Source organism: Syzygium oleosum, unplaced genomic scaffold, assembly GCF_021117445.2.
Source record: "Syzygium oleosum isolate NSW1041296 unplaced genomic scaffold, Sole_v2.1 Sole_v2.38, whole genome shotgun sequence".
Lineage (NCBI taxonomy): Eukaryota > Viridiplantae > Streptophyta > Magnoliopsida > Myrtales > Myrtaceae > Syzygium > Syzygium oleosum.
In genome coordinates this window covers 1,176,515-1,202,685 of record NW_026607522.1, presented here as the reverse complement: position 1 = coordinate 1,202,685, position 26,171 = coordinate 1,176,515, and the positions used below count along the sequence as shown (strand labels likewise).

At 40.3% G+C, this 26,171-nt stretch overlaps 1 protein-coding gene and 1 pseudogene across 5 annotated transcripts in view; both read left to right on the top strand.

Annotated features, from left to right (window-relative positions):
- Nucleotides 1-607: 607 nt before the first annotated feature.
- The window catches only part of LOC115693028 (disease resistance protein RGA2-like), a 30,309-nt gene continuing 4,745 nt past the window's right edge, over nucleotides 608-26,171 (top strand). Inside the window, exons 1-6 of one of the 5 annotated variants that reach the window (XM_056305611.1) lie at nucleotides 608-754; nucleotides 1,766-6,055; nucleotides 6,161-6,513; nucleotides 6,592-6,803; nucleotides 6,836-6,905; nucleotides 8,062-8,297. In XM_056305611.1, coding sequence (XP_056161586.1) covers nucleotides 1,802-5,749 — 3,948 coding nt within the window. In that variant the 5' untranslated portion in view covers nucleotides 608-754; nucleotides 1,766-1,801 and the 3' untranslated portion in view covers nucleotides 5,750-6,055; nucleotides 6,161-6,513; nucleotides 6,592-6,803; nucleotides 6,836-6,905; nucleotides 8,062-8,297. The other 4 variants (XM_056305612.1, XM_030620005.2, XM_056305609.1 and 1 more) reach the window with 4 other exon arrangements.
- LOC115665709 (glutamine synthetase leaf isozyme, chloroplastic-like) lies at nucleotides 22,189-24,299 on the top strand (annotated as a pseudogene).

Below are 26,171 nucleotides of genomic sequence, written 5' to 3'. Positions count from 1 at the left end.
AGCTAATATCTATGAATATGTGTGTATATATAATGAGAAAGTAATATAGAACGAAGCCTATTGATTGAGCTATGTCATTACAAAACTTCATTCCTTCCCGCTTTCCCTAACATTAATTAGACATATTGCTTTAAAATAAAGCAGAAAAAACTTAATTATGCATTTTTTAATCTAAGATAATGCTTTTAGAACAATACATCAACATCAACTTACCTTATTTACTAAATTGGATATATATATATATATAAAGGTTTTGCAATTGGTATTTGTCATTTAAATATTATTTATTATTATTATACACTTGTATTATCTTTAATGGGGTTTTCATATAATAAATGAGGTGGGCGCCTATATTAAGTTTTATGTAATAAATGAGGTGGGTGCCTATAATTTTTGTAAATCATAAAATTATAAAAATAAATGGTTTGGAAAAATTCAAAACAATGCTAAATCTTTTATATTTAAGACCCTTTCTACTTTCTTTTAATTCTCACTCTCATAGCGAGCCTCGCTCCTAGACTTTCTAGTCTCTCGAGTTTCCCCTAACAGTGCCCTCCCTCTCTCTCTCTCTCTCTCTCTCTCTCTCTCTCTCTCTCTCTCTCTCTCTCTCTCTCTCTTTGGAGTCTTGCCCACTCTGTCTCATCTCATCTCTCTCTTGGTCTTGTCGACCCCGTCTCCTGTCCTCCTCTCTTGATCTCGCCAGTTGTGGCCTCGCCTTTGTTGGTCGGCCGTCGATCAACCCACTATTAGCCAGGTTCTTTCTTCTTATAGCAACTAATCTGTGAGCTTTTCTGAAGATAAATAGCTTGAGCACAGTACTATGCGTTTTCCTTTTTCTTTGGCAAAATTCTAGGAAAGCAAGGAAAAATAGGAAATTTGAAGCAATAGGAATGACAAAATGACAATTACCACCAAAGAATTTCTCTGCTCACTACAAACATAATTTTGTTTTGGCCATGAACTATGAACTGCTAAGCCAGTAAACTCATCCTGCAATTGGGCCTTCACAAAATGAAAAATGAAACATAAAAAAGTAGACTGGTTCAAAGGTCGGTTCGGTTAAGCTCTGATACCAACTTTGTCGTACATCAAATCCAACCCAAAAATTTAGAGAATGACTGGCCATCCTTTGGAAAAAATAAAGAACGAATCCTTGAACTAAGAATAGTAATTTTAAACCTATATATTAACTAGGCAAAATCTTTCATTGAATGATAATCATGACAAAATCAAGTAAATCATGAATTAACCAAAATCTAGAAATTCTTTAACCCTCTCTGAATTGCTCTTAACGTGATTAATGCAATTTTTGAAAATTTGGGAGATTCCCTATCCAATCAAAGCTAAGTTGTGGAATGGTTTTTGAAACTGTTTTGAGATAATCCTGAAAAAAATAGATGAAAAAGGCCAGCTTCTTTTGAAAAATATTGATATACGGGGAAAGTCAATTTCATCAGGAAATTATGCACCAATAACTACACTAGATTTAATTCTTAATAACAGCTTACAATTAGGCTTGATTTAGACAAACCAATCGCGGACCTTGGACCCGACCTTGGTGGGTCATATGCATTATTGATTTAGGCTTGCGTGGATGATGAGGATTCCTATCTTCAACAACTCGAGTCGGTCAAAGAAGTTGAAAATTAGATTTGTCAGGATTTTGATTTGCCAGTCTTTCGTGAGCATCAACATAAACTTATTGTACATGTTCTGAGAAGCCTATAGCCTTGGAACGTCTGTACTAATATCTTCTGATCCACAGAGAAGAGATAGAGAAAGAGAGATACGAAGAACAAAAATGGCGGAAGCTGTCATTGTTAGCATTACCGAAAAGATCGTTGCTAATCTGGTTCCTCAAGCAATAGAACAGGTTGGAATGTTATGGGGCGTCAAGCATGAACTCAAGGCTCTCAGGAACACTGTCTCCACGCTTCAGGCTGTACTGGATGATGCAGAGGAGCAATATTACGAGAATCGCCAAATCCAAGTTTGGCTTGAGAGACTGAAAGACGCATTCTATGAAGCACAGGACGTGCTTGAAGAATTCAACATAGAAGCAACACGACGAGAATTGAGGGGCCACGATGAAATGATCGCGGAGGTAAGGACATTTTTCTCAAGTTCAAACCAGCTTGCTTTTAAACTGAAGATGATTTACAAGGTAAGAGCAGTGAGGGTGAAAATAGAAGCCATTAAGGCTGATAAGAGGATCCACTTAAACGAGCGCCCCATGGATTCGCAAGTAAAGCAAGAGTGGAGGAAGAGAGAAGAGACACATTCGTTTATACCTAAGGGCGATGTTATAGGGAGAGATGATGATAAGAAGATGGTTATGAAATTTTTACTGGATTCTAACATGAAAGAGAATGTTTCCATCCTTCCAATAGTTGGTATTGGTGGGCTTGGAAAAACGACTCTTGCTCAATATGTGTATGATGATAGTAAATTTGACTTGAAAATGTGGGTTTGTGTCTCTACTGACTTTGACGTGCAAAAGATAGTGAAAAAGATGTTAGCTTGTGCAAAGAAGGAAGAACCAACCGAGTTTACGATGGAACTGTTGCAAAGCAAACTAAGGGCAGAAATTGATGGAAAGAAATATCTCTTAGTTTTGGATGATGTGTGGAATGTAGAACAAGAAACATGGCTAAGGTTGAAAAATTTATTGGTGGGAGGTGCTAGAGGAAGCAAGATCCTTATAACTACACGCCTTCATTCGGTTGCGAATATCACGGGCACCACCTCGCGTCATCTTCTTGCGGGCTTATCTGAAAGAGCGTCTCTTGATTTATTAATGCAAATGGCTGGTCGAAAAGAAGAAGATATACAAGATCCTGAAATGCTAGCTATTGCCACGGAAATAGCGAGAAAGTGCTCTGGGGTTCCTTTGGTTGTTCGAACTATTGGCGCTTTACTATCCTTTAAAGAAAGTAAACGCGAATGGTCACAATTCAAAGATAAGGAGCTCCTAGATGTGTTTCAAAGCAAAGGCAGCATAAAATCAGTTCTTGAACTAAGTTATAAACATCTTCCTTCACATTTGAAACAGTGTTTCGCGTTCTGTTCATTGTTTCCCAAAGATTATGAGATAAAGAAGCAGACTTTGGTAGATCTTTGGGTGGCAGAAGGATTTATCCAGCAATCAAATAAAAGTCAACATTTAGAAGACATTGCTTGTAGATATTTCCAGGATCTACTATGGAGTAACTTCTTTCAAGATTATCGGGAAGATAAGAAGACCTGCAAGATGCATGATTTGATGCACGATCTAGCCTGCTTAGTTGCACGATCTGAGTGTTGGGTGGCATGGGATGACAAAAAATCCATATCTGAAAGAACTCATCATATATCATATGGTTCATCTTTCAAATTGATGGGTGAACTTCCAATCTCGCGCTTGAAAGCAAGTGCACTGAGAACATTTCTGTCTACTGCTAGTTGTTGGGAAATGGAACCAACAAGTGAAGCATATGTATTCCAACTAATTCAAAGTTTCAAGAAGTTGCGCGTCTTGGATCTGCATTTCACATCTCTCGAGAAGGTGCCAAGGTCCATTTATAAGTTGAAGTATCTCACGTATCTTGATCTCTCTGGCAATCAAGAGCTAAAAAGGCTTCCTAACTCCATTACGAGGCTGCAGAATTTGCGAACTCTTAATCTTAACGGTTGTCGTGCCCTTGAAGAATTGCCAAGGGGTATAAGGAAGTTAGTCAGCCTTCGAAATCTAGATATAGATGGTTGTTATAAACTTCGTTATGTGCCATGCGGACTAGGGCAATTGAGTTCTCTGCATAGGCTAACACGCTTCATTTTGCCCAAAGATAAAGCTCTTGCTAAGGATTGTTGCGAACTTGGGGAGCTAAATGGGCTTAATGACATCCGGGGAAGCCTTTGCATTGAGAATTTGGGAAGTGTGACAGATGCAGTAGCAGAATCTAAGGCTGCGAACTTGATAGGGAAGCATTATCTGGAATCTTTGAAACTTAAATGGGACGATTTCGATATTGATGATGCAGTAATTGGGAATAGAGATAAAGTGCTATTAGATGGACTGAGGCCGCACTCAAATCTGCAGAAGTTGAAGATCTATGGATATAAAGGTGAGAGCTTGCCAAGGTGGATGATGGACAATCTTGTGTCTTCCTTGCCAAATTTAGTTGAGGTATGCTTCCACGGTTGCGGAAGATGTAAACATCTCCCTCCATTAGGCCAACTACCTGGCCTTAAGATTTTAGAGATTTCATGGATGACTGAATTGGAATACAAAGAGTTAGGCCATTCATCCACTTCAATAGCATCATTTCCTAGTCTATTGAAATTAGATATCAATAGTTGTGAAAAATTGAAAGCTGTCCCACCAACTCCGCATCTTGAGGAGTTACAGCTGGCTAGGGCCCATCCAGCGTTGATAAATATGATAGTTGGCCTTAATAAGTTGAAGAATCTGGAAATATGGGATATGGAGTCCCTAGAATGTGTGCCCGAGGAGTGCTGGAAAAGTCTCACCTCCCTCGAATCTCTTCGCATAAGCTATTGTCCTGGGTTAACTTCCCTCTCAAAAGCACCACCACCACCACTGGGTACGGGACATCAATCCAACCAGGTGGATCTCGATTCTTCGGATTCTGAGGAGCTAGATTTATCCAATTACGACGAAAGCAGCGGCGGCAACAACAACCACCCCATCTTGGAACTTCACAGTCTCCGCTCCGTGGATCTCTATAGCCTTCCAAAACTAGCATCTCTCCCACGGTGGCTTCTCCAGCTCAGCAATCTCGAGGATCTCCGAATTAAGAATTGCTCCAATTTGAAGGCATTACCAGAGCAGATCGAGACCCTTCAATCACTTCAAAAGCTCCAAATCTTGTCTTGCCCCTCCTTGACATCATTACCCGAAGGAATGGGAAGGCTCGCATCCCTTACTCACCTAGACATCTCCAGTTGCGAGGAGCTCGAATCATTCGAAGACGAAAGCGGCAACAACAACATCTTGGATTCCCATGGAGGACTTCACAGTCTCCGCTCCGTGGAAATCGGGAGACTTCCCAAAATAGCATCTCTCCCACAATGGCTTCTACAGGCCAGCAATCTCGAGGATCTCCAAATTGAGCATTGCTCCAATTTGAAGGCATTACCAGAGCAGATTGAGGCCCTTCAATCACTTCAACGGCTTGAAATCATGCAGTGCCCCTCGTTGACAGCATTACCTAAAGGAATGGGAAGGCTTGCATCCCTTACTCACCTACGCATCTCCGATTGCAAGGAGCTCGAATCATTCGAAGACGAAAGCGGCAACAACAACATCTTGGATTTCCATGGAGGACTTCACAGTCTCCGCTCCGTGTTAATCTCTTCCCTTCCCAAAATAGCATCTCTCCCACAGTGGCTTCTACAGGCCAGCAATCTCGAGGATCTCCGTATCGGTTTTTGTGATGAGCTGGATATATGCAAAGACGAGAGCGGCAACCTCATCATCTTGGATTCCCATGGAGGACTCCATCACAGCCTTCGCTCCGTGAGTCTCGGTGAACTTCCAAAACTAGCATCTCTCCCCCAGTGGCTTCTACAGGCCAGCAATCTCGAGTGTCTCTATATTCGGGGTTGCGACAATTTGAAGGAATTACCAGAGCAGATCGAGGCCCTTCAATCACTTCAACGGTTTGACATCAGATGGTGCCCCTTGTTGACGTCATTACTCGAAGGAATGCGAAGGCTTGCGTCCCTTACTCACCTGATAATCTTCTAATGCCCAGAATTGGAGAGGAGGTGCAAGAGAGATGGAGGCGAGGACTGGCACAAGATTGCTCATATCCCCCACATAACTCACAATCCCTATTCTCCATTCTGAAGGTATGCGAGGACCTTTTTACCCGGAAATTTTACATGAAGAATAATTCTCGAATTGTGTGTTTCGATACTTGATTTGATTCTGGGGGGACATGGACAGATCGCTGAAGAGAGGGGAGGACAGATCACCGGTACAAGATTTGCTCATATCCCCCACATTCAACTTGGGCGGCGGCAGATCGAGCCCTAATTTTCTTTATTGAAGGTTCGTGGGACGTTTTTTTCCCCAGATTTTTTCATGAATAATGATTTTTCGAATATGGTGTTTGACATACTTAATACAATTTTTGGGGGATACGATAACGGACAGATCGGTGAAAGGTTTGGGCATATCCCCTTGGATGCTTGATTCGATTGGGGATTAGGGTGTATGGGAACAAAGAAAAATCTGTACCCCTTCTCGTCCAGCTCCGAGCTCGTCGAATCTGGCTCGTGACTCATGCCACAGATATGGTGCGCAATTTGCTCATTCGTATTCCGCAAGGAGCAAAGTTGCCTGCACAGTCCAACGATTCTAGGAGGACTCTCATGCATGAAGCGATGAATTGTTCCCATGGAGGATGGCTTATGGTTTTGCTTCCCTTTAAAAAATAATCCTTTTGTCCGCGATGTGTCCCCCATGGAATCGGAGGTTCCAGCATAGATCTGCCCAGCGAATCAAGGGTATGAACGGCGACAATAGATTATGTGGCAGTTTTCCTTTTCACATGCTGCTACTGATCTATTAATTCCTGAAATTAGGTGATCCCTAGACATGTTGAGTACCCATCTGAACTTCCAAAGTGGAATTACTATGGATCAAGTGCCGGTCAAGCTCCGGGGGAGGATAGTGAGGGTGATCTTATTGTTTGCATTTGACAGCAATATTGTGTAAACTAAAAGCTGCAAATTGTTTTGCATTATAGTAGAGTTTCTGAGGTCTCTCTGTGAAGAGTTTGAAGAGAAACGCAATGGTGGGGAGAGAGAGAGAGAGAGAGAGAGAGAGAGAGAGAGAGAGAAAAAAGGGAAATGCACATTCTTGTTTTGCTGTTCAGCCATTCTGCAAAGATTCTCAGGTAAGTCCTTTGCCAATTTTGAGCACCATCTGAAACAATTGAGTAAATGGTTGCATTAGAAGAGGCCTTATGACTGTTGGACCGGAAGTCTAATCTACGACTTCTCCGTTTTGATCAAGTGCAAGGTTGTCCTGTTCATTTTGTTTGGTTGACAATTGACATGTTCTTCATCTCTTGTTGACGACAGTGTTTGCAAAAGAAATGTGTTCTGTGTGAGGCAGAATGAATGAATGAATGGAGCAGTAGTCATTGTTGTCGTTTCTTTTGATGACTAAGTCAATCAATACCAATGCTAAGTCTATGTTGTGGACCTCGTGTGGAATTGGTTTCTCTTGTATCCACTCTTGTCTTGGATTTTTCTTGTTCTGTGACTTCAATTGGTCATGCTGATTATTGCTGTGTTTGGTAGTCTTACTCTGCCATGGCGATATCTAATGGATATTTTCGCCAAAGCCATTGGCAAGGGTAATTTGCAATTATGAGAAGTTTGTGAAAGAAGAAAGTACTTCGATGTGATTGCCTTTTGACTGTGAGAGGAATGAATTAGGTGCAATGTCAAGATTCATGAGTTGATCATCCATTAGATCTAATGAAATATCATGATAACATGTTTGCTGATTGATCCTTGGTGAGGTGGAATTTCATTAATCTCTTAAACTGTTACACTCTGCAGTATGCTTCCTTCAACTATGTAACTGCCCTCAGTTTTTTACTTGTTCTTAAGCTCTCTTTCGGGAATGAGGCCTGAGAATAACGTTGAAATGGTTCTAAAAGGATAAGTATAGTTATGCCATTGTTTTTAGTTTATTTTCAAAGGAGAATGTGGTAGTGTCCTTAGGGCAATCAATAAAACTCGCTATTTATGCTTCAAAATGTAAGTTTTTCCTATTTGAAACTAGTCTTCAAAAAGCAGTTTTCTACTTTTTGGCGCTAGCACTTGCTAAAGAGACTCTTTCTTTGAAGTACCCAATCTTTGGCCAAAAAAAAAAAGTACCAAGTCCATTCTTTTATCTTTTCAAAACTAAACTCTCATGCATACCAGAAGGCCAAGTCACACAAATAAAGCTCGTCATTTGAACTATCTTTCATGAGATTACGCTCCCAGGTTTTTTGTTTCAGTAGAAATGTCCATTACTCACACTGCTTTATTTTTCAGACTAGGCAGAAATTGCGCAGATTTTGGCACCGACCATACAATGCAGAGGAGGATCACAAAGAAATCACTGACCACCAGTCCCGTGACAGCAAACACATGGATTTCTCTCTTGCTAAAACAGAAGAAGAGTGGAAACATCAAGAGCCTTTTTAAGGTCAGGGTGAATGCTTTGAAGTCCGAGAACAATACTGTTACTAGCACTCGAGTCTTCTCAACTTGGACGTCATGGCCTACACCAATACTGTCACGCCCCGCACTCCTCGGCGCGCCACATCCCTCGCAAAGGTCGATTCGTGTGCGACGTCCCAGGACTCGTCGCCGACCCAACACCCAACACAGAGATTTAAAGCACATGCGGAAGTAATTAAAACCACCCGTACAATAAAATACACATAATCCAGGATAGCCATACAACAACCAGCACGGATAAATATACACTTGTTTTGACATCGGGAAACATATACAATATTCATATACAGCCCACACTCAAAAATCAAAAGCGGGTACGTGGCTCGGCGATCAAACACTATATCTAGCCGGGGCTCCTCCCAAAACGTTTCAATACGCCTGCCATCCTCAGGACTGGGGGTCTGAAAAAAATTGGGTTTCAACAACAGTGAGAATAAATCTCAGCGAGTAATTCCCTAAACCTAAATTAGGCTAAAGTGCACCTCCTGACGAGTACTAAATCAACACCCCAAGCAAATCATAATTGACTTAGGCCCTCGGGCCCAAATCCAACACTCACCTTGCCCTGCAGGTTAGGCACTTACAGTTCAAGCATAAAACATAGGACCCAATCGCAGCACATGTACACATCATTTGGTCACAACGCATGTCATGCTTATGCTCGTGCTCATACGCGTGCTCACGCCTCATCAATGCATTTTCGCACGCTTGCACTCTAGCATACTTGCCATTTATCAATTTCTCCTCCGAATTCGTTAAACGCATCGTGTCCGACCCGCGTAAAACGCATCGTGCCTATCACTATCCAACACTTCTGGCCCGCGTAAACGCATCAGGCCCAGTGTCTCTAGCCCGCGTAAACGCATCAGGCGCAACACCGATCTCCATATACGGACCGAACCCGCGTAAACGCATCAGGTTGGCCGTCTTCCGGCAATCCGGGCATCGTCCCGCATTAAACGCCTCAGGACGGGTTCACTACCCCGCGTAAAACGCATCAGGGTTTATTGTGATCACACATTCACAAGCACCAATTTTCATCTGAACCCCGCATTAAACGCATCATGGCATTTTAGGTGATCACAATGCACATGTCACTCGAGCACACTTGTAAATGCACATGCCGTGCCAATGCTCATGATGCAAACTCATGGCCATAAACTTCACACTCGGGCATTCACTTGCACCGCACCACTTACTCAAATCACGATGCAATCATGCGCATTTGCACCACGCATATTCAATTTCATAAATCAACATGCCCAATCAGACAATCAATTCAAATCAGCCATGGCATCAACTTGACACACAATCCATGCACAATCCACACAACCGGGATAACAAGAACCCTCGCATTCGAGGCCCGCCAAGCTATTCCATTCTTAGTCCCGCTAAACAAGCAACATGGCATCCTAAAATCAATCGCAACAAGGCTCATTTAGCTAGTGAATTGATCAATGCGATCATTCCCGGTAATTGCACAATTAAACTTCAAATTGATCACGCCTCGCCTAAATCAAATCCTGTCGTGGCCAACCACTATACCGCAATGTCTAGGCCAATAAATATCTTCAAAATGCCCCATTAAACTCCCCAAACCATCATTCTAATCAGCCACCACAAAGATCAAATGAGGCGCGCACTAAAATCCATATTTAAAGCCCGAACTTACTTCAAACTTGGACCGCTCCGAACCAATCTGTCCAGCCATCTCACGGCACCTCGCGGGTCACTAAATCTCAACTAAATTGTCGCACTAAGCCCGTAAAATAGCCACCAAGACAGCCACCATTCGGTCTCCCAATTTCACCCGCTAAATCCACAATTCCGTCCAAATCACGGCACCTATGCCTCGCCACGTCACAGCACACTATAGTCCACTAAACCTCAATTAAATCATCATTCTCGGTCACCAAACGGGCCACAAAAATCAGCCCCTGGCGGCCTCTACTCGGTCCTCAATTTGCACCCGCCAAATTCACATTTTCGCCCAATTTAAGGCGCCTATGCCCAGCCGACTCACAGCACAATACGGGCCTCTAAATCTCAATTAAATCATCACACTAAGCCTCGAAATCAGCCACCATATTAGCCTCTAACAACCTCCACAATTTAACCTCTAAAATACCCTAATTAACCCCTAAAACCCATTTAGAAATGCAAATTATCCTAATTAGGGTTTAGGGTCAAACTCATCGGATGTCCTAAGCTTGAGACGGCCAAACACGCGATGAAAAGGGGCTGGGCAGCGGCGGTCCCTCGCCGGAACAGTAACGGCGGCGGCGGCTCCGGCGACGGCAAGCGCGGCGGCGACGGTTTAAGCTAATCCACGGCCTAGAGAGGGAGAGAGAGAGGGCACGGTCGGAGATAGAGAGAGAAATGGAACGGTGGGCCAATTTGGGCGGGCGAGGCGACGGATCTGCGCCGGAACAAGGGATGCGGGCGGCGGAGCTCCTCCGGCGAAGGGCCTTCCACGGCCAAAACAAAGAGGAAGAGAGGGAAGGGGGCTCACGGGTTGGAAGGGAGAGGGGCCGAATCGGGCCGAGGTGAGAGGAACGGCGGCTCACGGCGCGGCGGCACCGAGGTGACGGCGACGGCACCCGTAGACGGCAACGGCGCTCCGGGCTGAAGACGCACTGCCACCGGTGAAAGGGGGCGAACCCGGTGGTGACGGGGCAGCAAGGCGACGGCCGGGACGATGGCGGCGACGTCCGGGTGTCGGGGCGGTTGCAGGGAAGCTGGCCTGGACGACCGGGACGATGGGCAGGGACTCGCCGGACACGGCGTGCGAACCGAGCTTCTGCGCGGGCGGGGAGAGGAGGAAGGCGGGCGTCGGGCGGAGCCGTTTGCCGCGCGCGGCGGCGCGACGACGGTGCGAGGGAGGACGGCAGCGGCGTCGTCGGCGGTTGCTGCCCAGGCGGCGTCGAGGCGGAGCTGGATGGGCGGTCGAGCAAGCACTCTAAGCGAGCGTAGCGGAACGAGCGAGAACCGGCCGGTCGGGCCGAAGACGAAGAAGGAAGAAGGAAAAAAAGGAAGAAGAAAGAAGGAAAAGAAAAGAAGAAAGGAAGAGAGAGAGAAGGAAGGTGGGAGTTGGTCTGCATGGCAGGGGCTAAAGGGACGTGGGCAGGGGGAGACGTGCGCGGAGAGGACAGGCGCGGCAGAAGAGAGAGAGAGAGAGGGAGAATAAAAGAAAATATTTGAACATTCAAATATTATTTGAAATCCGATGGCCCAAATTAAAAACCGAAAGTGGTCTACCGGTCCAAAATAAGCCTCGCACATAAAAAGGGACAAAGGCCAAATTAATTAGACCAAATCATAACGAGGGAGGTCTACTAGTCCAAATTCGCACGTGGTCAAAAACTCCCCTTTTTCCATCATTCCTGACAATCTCAACGCTGGCCACAACAATATCGACACCGTCCAATTTATTTTGTCCCGAAACTCCCAGAAATCGACTACCAAGTTCGGGATCCAAATAACGGCCAAATTTGATCGAGTGCGATTCTAGCGAAATCTCTAATTTAAAATGATGACCGGGAGTAATCAGTTCCCGGGCGAGATTTTACTATAAGCACACTGACAAATTACGCGTTTTTATAAATCCCAAAAATGGGCCAAAATTCGGGATGTCACAAATACGACAATTGCAGAATACAATCGGCATGTTTTAATGCCTAGAACCTTTAAGTCTGGTGCACAAATAGATGAACAATACTAGAACTATTTTGTACTAAGATAATAAGTTCGCATTTTTTTTGTCAATCTACCATCAGAATAAATATGTCGTATGCTTTATGCACATTCAACAAGTGACCTTTTTTATTTTTTCAATTTCTACATTAGCAAATCTTGTTTAACGTTTTAATGTTAATCTAACTATGAGACAGGATCGAAGGTTCTGGCATAGATCTGGGCAGCAAATCAAGGGTATGAATGGCGACAATAACATATGTAGCGTTTTCCTTTTTGTGTGCTACATGCTACTTATCTATTGATTCCTAAATAATCGACGATCCCTAGACACGTTGAGCACTGTTCGAACTTCCCTAGTGGAACTAGGATGGATCAAGATTGATCAAGCTACAGGGGAGGATAGTGAAGTGACCTTAGAGTAAGCTAACATAAACCCAAAACTGTCATGCTGTATTTACCTTCACATCATTCCATCAAGTTCTTGATTTTTTAACAGCCCTCAAGCAATTTTCAAGGATCATTTTGTGATGTAGCTAGCAAGGATCACCTAGAGGGGGGTGAATAGGTGATCTAAAACAATTTTTAGTAATTTATGCGGAAACAAAATAAATCACAGAAGAGTCTGAATAAAATTCAGATTCAAGACAGATTATATAGACTGTGCTCTTGATGTGCAGAATGTAAAGTAAGAGATAAGGGAAAGAGAATCTGCACACAAGTTTATAGTGGTTCGGCTTATAGCAAGCCTACGTCCACTCTCACGCTTACTGCCTTACCGGGCTGGATTTCACTATGTAATCAAGAGGAATTACAACTTCGAGTGTTAACACTCTTGTGTATGATAGGACTCTCTATCTCACACAATCACTCTTACAAAGTGTCCCTCAAGATCTTAATATTTGGCTCAGAATGACAAGAGAAAAATGATTGGATTAAGCTCAGACTTTGGACTTGTTGATTCTTGATTCTGTACTGCCTTCTGCTGCTCGTTGATCTCCTTAAATACTCCTCTGCTTCCAAACTAGCCATTGGACAGCTTTCAGAGGATCATCTTCCAATCTTTACCTTGGACCAGATTTGTATAGTAAGGATTGAGTAGCCGTTGGTTGACAGATTCTGAATCCCGCTGATTCTGGTCGCCCATACAATCAGAATCTTGGTTTCCATAAGTAGAACTTTGTCCGTTGTAATGCATTCTTGTCATGATGTTTGATTGTCAATCAGTTTGATTCAGATTGAGACAATCAGAACATTCCTTCTGTGAAATCCATGCCAGATCACTAGCTGTTGTGTTACGTTCTGAATTCTGCGTCTGCATCAGAAGAACTCATGCGTCTGCGTCTGAAGAATTTCTGTGTCTGAATAATTTCTTATGCGTCTGACGAATTTCTTCGTCTCGAATAATTTCTTCGCCTGCATCTGCATCCGAATAACTTCGCATCTCGCATCCGAATAACTTCTCGCTTCGAATCTCGAACTTCGATTATGTGGGTCTTCAAAAATATACTTGACGATTGCAAAGTCGAATAACTTTCTTCCGAGCTTCCAAATATATAGACTGGAATAGTTCAGAATAAGTATCAGATTTATAATAACATAGAAGGTTTTGTCAACTTCAAAATTAATAGGAGTTTTCCTCAACAATCTCCCCCTTTTTGATGGTGACAAAACTTTCTTTGCAGATTGAATTATTTTGAAAATAAACATATTAAGCTCAATAAACACAGATTGAAATAGCAAACTCTGTTGATATCTGTGTCTTTCATCCTTTGAGAATAACCTGTAAATCTGCAATATAATTTCTCCCCCTTTTTGTCATCAACAAAAAGAATAGTAATTGATAGAATAAAGCACTGATATTAAGAAATCAATCAGTCTAACAATAAGTATGAGAAATATTACAGACCAATTGAAAAAAAATAGAGAGAAATGTTGAAAAACAGGCTATTTTTTAGGAGTACGAATCAGTTGAAAATTTTCCAATATTGAAACAGCCTCCTCAATCTTCGAACTGCATTGACCTATGGCTTTATCCATGCTGGATGAGCACATAGCAATGGCTTCCTCTAATTCCGCTTTATCTGCTGCTGCTTGAAGTTGTTGAGCCTTGGTGTTTTCCTCAACAATTTTACCGTAGGTTCTCGCAAATTTTGTTTTAGAGACCGCTTTGTCCTTTATCTCGAGCGTAATAGAAAGGATGTTCGATTTTCGGATGGCGACCTTGGTCATTAGCTTCTTCGGATCGATTGTACCTCTGCGGTTGATTCTGTGGAATCTCCCCGAACAGTGATTGTTCTTCGAAACATGCTCTTCATGAATTGGTTCAAAACATTTGGGCTGGTTCGGGAACATGTTCTGTTCTGCAGTGTGACCCGATTCAAAGTGTTCTCGCTCGCTTCATCATTTTCATCATGCGAAAGAGTTTTTCTTTTCTTTCTGTACACTTTGATTGGGGTTGGAGAATCAGTTTGCTTGCTTGCTGAACTAGTTCTTTTCCTTTGCTCCTTTTCTGTCTGAACTTTCTTGCCAACAGATTTTGCCTCTGACTTTCGAGCCTCTTTCCTTTTTACTATGTCCCTTACATCTTCAAATTTCTTCATTTTGGAGAGCATTTTTTCTCCAACAAACATAAGTGGAAGCATAGTTTCTCGCAACTCACCAGGAATAGATAAATTGAGATACATGAAGATACGAGTGATCAAAGCTCCATATGGCAGATGACCCTTATCTTTCTGTAATGCTCTGTACATATGGAATATTATGAGGTGAGGGAGAGAGAAGGATTGACCTGTCAAGATAGCCCAAATGAGCTTGATCTCTGATTTCGAAAGGTCAGTTTTTGAGGCATCCTTTGGCTTTAAACAATTGATGATGATCTTATGCAAGATCACCGATCGTCTTGATAAGTCAGAATAGGAGAGATGTCTTTTTGATCCTTGAGCAAAATTCGGATTTTCAGAAGCTAGCTGAGAAGCCTCTTCAAGACTTACTGCCAATGGAGTAAAAGTGGAGTGTGTGGCTCCAATTATCCTTGCCAACTCATGCGCCTTTAAATCAACTTTCTTGTCACCAATAGTAAACTGTAACCAATTTGGTGACAGAATTGAAAGATTTGAATAAAAGTAGGCAGTTAATTCAGCATAAGTGTTGGCAGATTGAAGGCAAAATTCATAAACCCCTAATTTTTCAAACGGGTTAAATACGAAATTCCAGCCTTCTCCAAATACTCGAAATCCACAGTTCTATTATTCATTACTCCTCTATCAAGTAACGACTGTAGTACATCGATGCGCGAAGTGCTTCCGAATAAGCCTCCTGTTCCAGGCAAGCCAGATGCTATTCCAACTTTCATCTCAAAATTCTCAAAAAATCGTGCATCATCATCTGGAACAACAAATTTTGACGCACTAGATGTCTTAGGGCTTACATGAACCGATTTCTTTTCAGATGGAGTTGAAGCTTCTCCAACTTTTTCTTTGCCCTTTCTTGAAGAAGTTTCTTGTGGAGTAGTGCTGGTTGGAACTTGCCCTGATTTAGTGCAGTATTCAGAATAGATTTTCACAAGGTGAGTTTCAGAGCGAAGATCGTTGTCTTTCAGACAAGCACGAAGGGCCGACTCAGAGGCATTATTCCTTTTCAGCCTCTGATAATTCTCCCACACACGTTTAATGTTTATGAACCGAAAATCAGTTTTACCAGACGATTTCGGTGGAGACGAACGCTGAGGGGTTGACGCTTCAGAAGGGTCGGCATGATGATCGGATTCTGAGTCTGAAACTTCTAAAAATTCCGCCGGTGCGGTAGATTTTGAGTCTTGATTAAGAATACGAGAAGATCTTCTGTGGACCACCATCTTGACCGGCATTATGATCACCTTTGAAGACGAAAGTTTCGATCTTTTGGAAGAAGAAGAGGAGAGTCTCTGTATATCGGAAGGTTTTTGAGAGGAAAAGATCGTACTGATAGGGTTTGAAAAGAGAAGGACGGGCTTAAAAAGGAGGTTGATAACTTTTTGGAAGGAAAAAAGTACTTTTAGAAATTAAGAGATATCCCAAACAAGTAGGAAGAAAATATACTCTTTAAAACTTAACCAAACATATCAATATATTAGGCAGATTTTAGCAGATAAAATAGAATGCATACCTGATTTGCTTCCAAGTATAACGAATTATAAAAGTATCCTGCCAAAAATGTTAATTATATACCCGCCAAAATTTGAATAAGGAACGTACCTTTCGTTGTGAGTCTGAAAAATGTTCAGACTGAGAATACTTGAGTCTGAACAATTTCCTGTCTATCAAACACTTCAAGAAAATGGATAAGTAATGCACAGTTTTTCTCTGATGAATTCAAATGAAGATTTATCAAGAGGTTTTGTAAATATATCAGCTAATTGATTCTTAGAATCAATAAATTGAATATTTACATCACCATTTTGAACATGATCTCGAATAAAGTGATGCTTGATTTCAATATGCTTAGCACGAGAATGAAGAATTGGGTTCTTTGTCAAATTGATTGCACTTGTGTTGTCACATTTGATTGCAACACTTGATTCTTCAATATCAAAGTCTTGTAATTGCTTGCTTCATCCACGTAATCTGTGCACAAAGAACTTCCCAATGCTACATATTACCCGTTTCATGAAAGTGCAACCGTACTCCTGCTTCTTTGAGTACCAGGATACCAACATATTCCCAAACAGGTTGACATGTACACGAAGTACTTTTCCTGTCCACTTTACATCCATTAAATCAAGCATCGAATATCCAAGTAAGAGTAAAATCAATCTTTGGAATACCAAAGACCTAACATTGGATATGTTCCAATGTATTTGATTATTCTTTTTCTTAGAGAAATGAGATTCCCTTGGGTCGATTGAAATCTTGCACACATACAGACACTAAAAAGAATGTCAGGTCTAGATGCAGTTAGATATAATAAAGAGCCTATCATGCTTCTATATACCTTCTGATCAACATTTTTACCATTTTCATCTTTGTCCAGTTTGGATGAATGAGACATGGGAATGTCTGTCTTCTTGCAATTCTGTAATCCAAATTTCTTGATAATCTCCTTTGCATACTTCTCTTGGCAAATGAATGTACCATCTTTGGTTTGTTTTACTTGAAGGCCAAGAAAGAATGATAATTCTCCCATCATACTCATCTCGAACTCATTCTGCATATTCTTTGAGAATTCCTTGCATAGCAATTCGTTAGAAGATCCAAAGATTATATCATCAACATAAATTTGAACAATTAAGAAATCCTTACCCTTTTTCTTAACAAATAAAGTTGTATCAACTTTACCTTTGGTAAAGCCATTTTGCAGAAGGAAGTTACTTAACCTTTCATACCAAGCTCTTGGTGCTTGTTTCAGACCGTAAAGAGCCTTCTTGAGTCTGTAGACATGATCACTCTTTCTTGGTTCTTCGAAACTAGGTGGTTGTTCTACATATACTTCTTCTTTGATATATTCATTCAGAAAGGCACTTTTCACGTCCATCTGAAATAATGTAAAGTTATGGAAACAAGCATAAGCTAGTAGTAGCCGAATGGCTTCTAACCTTGCAACTGGTGCATATGTTTCATCATAGTCTATGCCTTCTTCTTGAGAATAGCCTTTTGCAACCGATCTTGCTTTGTTTCTTGTAACTTTCCCTTTGTCATCCAAGTTTGTTTCGAATACCCATTTTGTTCCAATTCGGATGATTTTTGGGTCTTGGCACAAGCTCCCATACTTTATTGATTCCGAACTCGCTGAAGTTCCTCCCGCATAGCATCGATCCAGCTTTCATCTGATAAAGCTTCACCAACTTCTTTTGGCTCTATTTCTGATATCAAAGCCAAGTTGCTGATGTTCTCTTTGTGTTTGGATCTTGTCTTGATACCATCTTCTATTTCTCCAATAACGAGGTTCTTCGGATGACCTGGATTTATGTTTCCAGCTTTTGTCATATTTTTCCTTCGAAAATCTGCGGACTCGAACTTTCGGTTGAGTCCGTATTATATCTTCTTTGCCTTCGATGCTTCGATAATTCTTGAATGTTGGGAGATGGTTCGATTCATCTCTGTGAGTCTGAATGTTTTCTTCAAACCTCACATTCATTGATTCTTCAACAGTCTGAGAGTTCTTGTTGTAGACTCTGTATGCTTTACTTGAAGTTGAGTATCCAAGGAAAAATCCTTCATCTGCTTTCTAATCAAGCTTTCCAATGCGGTCATTTGGATTTTTCAGGATATAGCATTTACAACCAAACACGCGAAAATATGAAATGTTGGGCTTTCTACCTTTGTAAAGCTCATAGGGGTTTTCTCAAGAATGGGTCGAGAAAAGCTCATTAATGATATAGCATCTTTGTAAAACGCATCTGCCGAGAAATAAAAAGGAATTTTGCTTTCAATCAGCAAAGTTCTTGCCATTTCTTGCAAAGAACGATTTTTCCTTTCCACAACACCATTTTGTTACGGTGTGTAAGGAGTAGAAAAATTGTGTTGAAAGCCATTTTCCTCACAAAAATCTGAAAAACTTTGATTTTCAAATTCTCCCCCATGATCGCTTTTAATGCGGAAATGGAATAACCCATTTCATTCGAACTCTTTTTGCAAATTTTGAAAAATATGAAAATGCTTCATTTTTATGAGCAAGAAAGAACACCCAAGTAAATCTTGTGAAGTCATCAACAATGACTAAACAATATTTCTTACCACCAATACTTTGTGTTACGGTTGGTCCAAATAGGTCCATATGAAGAAGGCGCAAAGCACGATCGGTGGAAACATGATGTATAGACTTGAAAGAACTTCTTACTTGTTTTCCTAGAGTGCGAGGCATTGCATAACTCTGTTTTCCCGTATTTCAAATCTGGTAGACCTCGAACCGGTTTCTTGTTTGAGATCTTTGAGATTTGTTTCATACTGATATGCCCCGCCTTCTATGCCATAGATCTTCATCCTCTTTGATTGAGATCAAGCAATGAGTGGAGTTTGGATTGACATCTAGAAGATAGATATTGCCATGTCTTCTCCCCGTAAATGTTTGAGAAGAATCTTTGCTTGTCCCCGAGCATGTATCTTCTTGAAAGTTGATTCGAAACCAGTATCACATAGTTGGCTTATGCTTATCAAGTTGTAGTTGAGTCCTTTTACCAACGAGACATCATTGATTGTAAGTCCTCCAATTTCAACTGTTCCTTTGCCAACGATTTTTCCTTTGGTATTTCCTCCAAAGGATACTTTTCCACCATTCAGATTGTGTAGATCAACGAATATACTTGGATCTCCTGTCATATGTCTAGAGCATCCACTGTCTAGGTACCACTTTCTTTTTCTCTTTGTGGTAACCTGCAAAAAACACAACATCTCAAGTTTTCTTTGGTACCCAAATTTGTTTGGGTCCTTGAGCATTAGTATAGGCTGTCTTAACAAAATCTCTTCTAACAGGTCTCCAGACCTTAGGACATTCATTCTCAAAATGTTGTGGATCTCCACATTTTGAGCACTTGAGTGCACTTCGACCAACAGGTTTTACAAAATTCCTTTTGAAATGATTTTTATAAGCTTGTCGAGGAGGTCTTTGTTTTAATCTCTCCTTGACCTTTGGAAAATCAATCAAGCTATCACTTTCCTTTACAAATCCGAGACCAGATTTGTTGTAGTAAGGAATTTGGATAGAAAGGATATGCTTCAAGGTTTCTGAACCCTTTGAAAATTTGGAAGTAATTTCTGAAACTTGCTTTTTCAAAACTGCATTTTCTTTGGAAAGAAAATCTCGACTTTCCTTAACTTGATGAAATTCTTTTTGAAGGAAATCGATTTTTTCTTTTTGTGAAACATCCTGTTGCCTCAGTGATGAATTTTCCTTTTTCAAAGAAGAGATGCATTTAAGAGCGATCTTGAATTCAAAGCATAATTCATCAATGTAATTTGATACCTCAATAGGCATGTCGAATGTTTTACCTCAATTTCCACTTTGGGATCAGAATCTGAATCTGAGTCTGAGTCTGACTTAGCCATTAGACAGAAATCTTCATCACTGTCTTCACATTCTGTGTCACTCTAGGTTTCTGCTTTTAAGGCCTTCTTTGCTTTCTCAAACTTGGTCTTCTTTTTCAGAAGTGGACAATTTGGCTTGATATGTCCACGTTTCTTATAGTGAAAGCATATAACATCCTTCGATCTTTCTGTCTCATCGAAAGATTTCTTCTTCTCAAAAGGCTTCTTTCCCCTGAGGTTTCTTCCTTTGATCTTCATTTTCTTATACTTCTTTATAAACAGAGCTAGTTCTTCATCATCAACGTCTTCATCTTCAGAATCTGCATCAGAATCAATGTTAGTCTTCAAAGCAATTGATTTATTACCTTTGGATTCAATCTCCTCATTTCGTTTCTCAGTCTCATATGATTGAAGAGTTCCAATCAACTCATTCACTGATAGAGGCTTGATCCTTTGTGTCTCTCGAAGAGATGTTTTGATGTTGTCCCACTGATTTGTCAGTCCTCTCAGAAGTTTGTTGACTTTCATTGCATCTGGAACTGGTTGTCCTTGATAAGCAAGACCGTTTACTATATCAGTAAACCTGTCATATAAATCAGCAATTGATTCTCCAGGCTTCATTTTGAAAGATTCATATTGACCAAGCAGAAGATTAATTTGAGTTTCCTTGGCTCGATCTATTCCTTCATAAGTAATAAGAAGAGTATCCCAGATTTCCTTAGCTGATTCACAAGTAGCAATTTTTTTATATTCAATAGGTGATAAGGCACAATAAAGAGAATAAATTGCTTTGGAGTCTAAGGTTTCTCTTTTGGATATCTCAGTTTGAGATAATGGAGGATCTGCTGCTTTACTTGCATCTGCCTTTTCTTTTGAATCAGAAGGCTTTGGATTGACACCTCTGATGATGACATCCCATTGCATGTGATCAATTGACTTTATGAATGCCTTCATCTTATTCTTCCAGACACTATATTCCTTGCCATCGAAATAAGGTGGTCTGTTGTTGCTCTGTCCTTCAATGAGCCCTGGACCACCATAGCTAGCCATATAGATCGTTAGCTCAGAAGTAAGACACTTCAATAAATGAGCAACCTGCTCTGATACCAATTGATGTAGCTAGGAAGGATCACCTAGAGGGGGGTGAATAGGTGATCTAAAACAATTTTTAGTAATTTATGCGGAAACAAAATAAATCACAGAAGAGTCTGAATAAAATTCAGATTCAAGACAGATTATATAGATCATGCTCTTGATGTGCGAATGTAAAGTAAGAGATAAGGGAAAGAGAATCGCACACAAGTTTATAGTGGTTCGGCTTATAGCAAGCCTACGTCCACTCTCCCACGCTTGACCTCTTGGTGGATTTCACTATGTAATCAAGAGGAATTACAACTTCGAGTGTTAACACTCTTGTGTATGATAGGACTCTCTATCTCATACAATCACTCTTACAAAGTGTCCCTCAAGATCTTAATATTTGGCTCAGAATGACAAGAGAAAATGATTGGATTAAGCTCAGACTTTGGACTTGTTGATTCTTGATTCTGCATCGCTTCCCGCTGCTCGTTGATCTCCTTAAATACTCCTCTGCTTCCAAACTAGCCGTTGGACAGCTTTCGAGAGGATCATCTTCCAATCTTTACCTTGGGCTGATTTGTATAGTAAGGATTGAGTAGCCGTTGGTTGACAGATTCCGAATCCCGCGATTCCGGTCGCCCATACAATCGAATCTTGGTTTCCATAAGTAGAACTTTGTCCGTTGTAATGCATTCTTGTCATGATGTTTGATTGTCAATCAATTTGATTCGATTGAGACAATCGAACATTCTTTCGTGAAATCCATGCCGATCACTAGCGTTGTGTTACGTTCGAATTCCGTCGAAGATATTCTCGACGCATCGAAGAACTCCTGCGTCTGCGTCTCAAGAATTTCTGCGTCTCGAATAATTTCTTACGTGTCTCGACGAATTTCTTCGTCTGAATAATTTCTTCGTCTGCATCTGCATCTGCATCTGAATAACTTCTGCATCTGCATCTGAATAACTTCTGCTTCTGAATCTCAGAACTTCGATTATGTGGGTCTTCAAAAATATACTTGACAGATTGTAAAGTCTGAATAACTTTCTTCTGAGCTTCCAGAATATACAGACCTGGAATAGTTCAGAATAAGTATCAGATTTATAATAACATAGAAGGTTTTGTCAACTTCAAAATTAATAGGAGTTTTCCTCAACAAGGGAACAATATCTTGGTAATCATCCACGGAACGAGTTTTATGTTGTCAAAAATTGTTCATTTATAAGATGATTTGAACAGGTTAGTCAAGCGAGAAAGGACGTTTCAATTAGTTTATGGAGAATACTTGTTTATCTGCAGGTAATTTGCGATTCATACACACCAGTTGGGGAGTCGATCCCAACAACCAAACGTGCCAGGATTGCTGAATTTTCAGGAACCCAAAGAATATCAATGAAGTTTCATGGTAGAAGATCCAAAAACGTGAGTTTTCTATAGTGAATTATAAAGTTTTGAAATGGACAATTTCATGACTATAGACTAAATGTTCACATTAGGTATGGGATTGAGCAAGAAAACACCCTATGGCAGACAAATGTTCAATGGCCATAGGGTTGGCCTGTTGGAGGATATCCAGGTGAGAAATTGTTTCACAATGAATTTGCCTATAGATTGATGGATTATAGGCTAAGTTGTTTTTATTGTGGTACGAGGTTTTATGTTCATTTAGGGGCCTTTTTACTGTGGTGTTGGGGTGGATAAGTCATTCGGCCGAGACATATCCAATGCTCACTAGAAGGCTTGCTTATATGCTGATATCAACATTAGTGGCGCCAATGGAGAGGTGATGCCAGGCCAGGTAATATCTGACCTCCATTTTGCCTGGTTTTACAAAAGAAAAAAACGCACAGAACTGTTGCCATCAACACTGTCTTCTATCGTGCAGTAAGAATACCAAGTGGGACCAAGGATGGGAATTGAAGCAGGGGATCATAAATGGTGTTCAAGAAACCTTCTTGTGGTGAAATTTTTATTAGTTGCTCAAGAAAATAACGGAATGCCATTAATGGCTAACAGAATAAGTGTCAAATTCTTAATTGTTTATTTTGCTTATATGACAGAGAATAACTGACCAAGCTGTTATTGTCCTCACGTTAGATCCGAAGCCGATAGAGGTAGCTGACTTCACTACCACTATTTAAGCAATATATTATCCCAAAGTTGATAAAAATACTCTCCTCCTTCTCAGGGTGACTAGAGTGGTGCACGATGCTACACTAACTACAGGTTCACACAAAAAAATAACATGGACTTGGTTAGGTATTTTTGTTCATTGAATGACTTTTAACTTTTAAGAGTGTGTTCCCCATCTTTTCTGCAGTACAAAAAGCTTGAGAGAAAGAGGGAGGCTTCGAAGTGATAAAGACGGGTATTCTGAATCTCTCACTTCGCCGTGAGGAGCACAGTAGCGCCTTTGGAGAAGGAAATAAGAGAAGGTTGACGGGAAAGCATGAAACCAATATCGACACATTTTCTTGGGTAATACTCAGAAGAAGCATACCAGCTGCTTATCAAATTTGAAGATTGCCTATTAAATTGAACGCAATTTTTTTTTGGTGATGCCTGAATTACTTGAATTTCGTTATGCAGGTAGTTGCCAATCACGGTTGCTCAATCCGTGTGGGCCATGACACCAAGGAGTAAGAAAAAGGTACCAGTTCCCTTCTGTACTTTGACTGAGTATCAATCAAAGACCCTTAACTTTCATGGATGATTCAAGAAATGCTACCATAAAAAAATAGTACATAGAAAGTACTTACTATTCTTTTTAGTCTCAGTGGATTCTATGATTGTTACTATGAAAGAAATTTTAACTGTTATCACTCATAAAGCATTCCCCCACTTTTCTTCCTAAACAAAGTAAATCTTCATATCAGTCATTACTAATCCAATATTTACGGAACTTATTTTAAGTGAAGACTTGGACATTTTGATTCTTTTAGTGCCTCAAAAAACTTTCTAGAATGCTCCATTATTTTTTAATATTGATAAAACATGGAAAGTTCACCTTCCTTGCTCAGTCAATTCATGGCTTAAAATGATATACAGGTTACTTGGAAGATGGGTGTCCCGCCTCAAACATGGACCCATATGCCGGGACCTTGTTATTTGCTGAAACTACAATTTTATGGGACCCCACCCTTGAGGCCGAAGCTCTTGCTTCTCAGAAGCTAGCATTGAAGGTCTAAAATTTGAGCTGCTGGTTAAGAAAATTCAAATGTATTAACCAAATCCGCGAAGGCCTTATAAGCTGAGAGACTGTGAACCCCATTTTCCTCCAGAAATAAGCTGAGAGACTGTGAACCCCATTTTCCTCCAGATTTAGGTCATTGAGAGAAGATCCTCGTGTAAATAAACCTTCCCATAAGGAGAGAAAATTAGGTGTCCAAGCTCAGACGTAGTTTCCTTTACATTGGTTTCATCTTGCATTCGCCATTAGTCTCAACATTTCTGGCATTTGAGTTCACCATTACCCTTTAGTGTCATGGACATCTTCTTGTGTTCGAATTGTTACTTAGATATTTTGGCGCAATTCATCGAAATTTTCAGTGTCCTCATATGCTAAAGTCGTTCGATTTGGCATGTCCGACTTTCTTTTGAATGGAAGGCAATTTGGCTTTTGATTCAGTGAACATGAGATGTACTAGTTTGTTTCATCTTTTCCAATGCCTTCTTTAGAGAACTTTGGGAAGTATGGACAGATCGCAATCCTCGGAGTCATGCAAGTTTGTATGTGCGACACGGCAGTTTGTTTTTTCTTTGGGAGGCAGAGAAATGTACTCATTAACATGGAAAGTGCAGTACAAACATAAAAACAGCAATTTGGCTATACCTACCATTTTGCTTTTACAGAACTGAAAGTTACTCTAGTCTTTTTTCTTTTCGTCTCTTCACACCAATTCAACCGCCTTATTCAACAATAGAACAAATAACTAAAAATGATATTGTTCCTAACTTATCTAACATGCCGTATCTAGCAGATAGAAAAATTTGAGAAGTAGGAGAGGTGTTTCTCCTGAAATATGGATGGGAAGACACGTTGATTGAACTTTAGACGATTCCAGGGTTCGATTAAGGGAAAATCTGCAAAAATTTTCTGCAGTTAATAGATTTATGAAATTGCTGGTAAATTTCTGATAATGTTAATAAAAAAAAATATTTGGAATTTACCAACTCAAATGAATTAGTAAATTACCAACTCTTCTTAAATTTTACCGATATCACAAGAAAATTTCCTACACTATATTAAATTTACCAACATTCCAATAAGTCAGTAATTCATCAACTTTTTTGAACCATTACAAGTGAATTTAGTAAAATATCAACCCCACAAGAAATTTACTAATATCCCAACAAATTAGTAAGCTTCCAACTTCTTTTAAATTCTACCATTGTTGCTAGTAATATACTAGAGTACTATAAGAAAGTCACTAACACCTGATAAATTATTAAATTACCAACTTCTTAATTTACACCAAATATCAACCTTATATGGAATTTGCCAAAATTCCATAACATTAACTATTTACCAATTTCTTTAAGATTTTACAAGATAGAATGGTAAACTTCCAACACCATAGAGAATTTACCAAAATTCTATTAAATTAACAAAATTACCAACTTCTTTGAGGGAGTTAACAAGATCCCATCAAATTAGTCCATCTTCCATGAAAGTTTACATGTATGGTCGGTAAAATAACATTCCCATACGGAATTTACGAGCGTCTCATTAAAGTGTCTTTCATGCTAGTTTAAAAAGGCCCACTACCCACTAACAAAGAGCCGACCATTAACTATCTTAATCTGAAACTAGCCCTCTAAAATAGAACACGTAAAGCTTTATTCAAAATAGGAAATGAGCACACAATTTTGCTATCTAGAGAACTATCAGTACCAACCGTATGTGTTGTTCGATTCTTTAATTCATGTTGTCATGTTTTAATGATTTATATGTTTTGAGTTCCAGGTAGTTCTGCCTAAAATTTCACATTATTAGTAAAACATAATTTCACTCCTTCCTCATAGTGAAAAATTAATCTTATATTTAATATTCTTTACTTTCTTGCACCCACTGACAAATTGTTCTAAGTTACAAAATAAGCTAATAGGGTTAATAACTTGTTACAATGTAAATAATTTGTTGCCGTG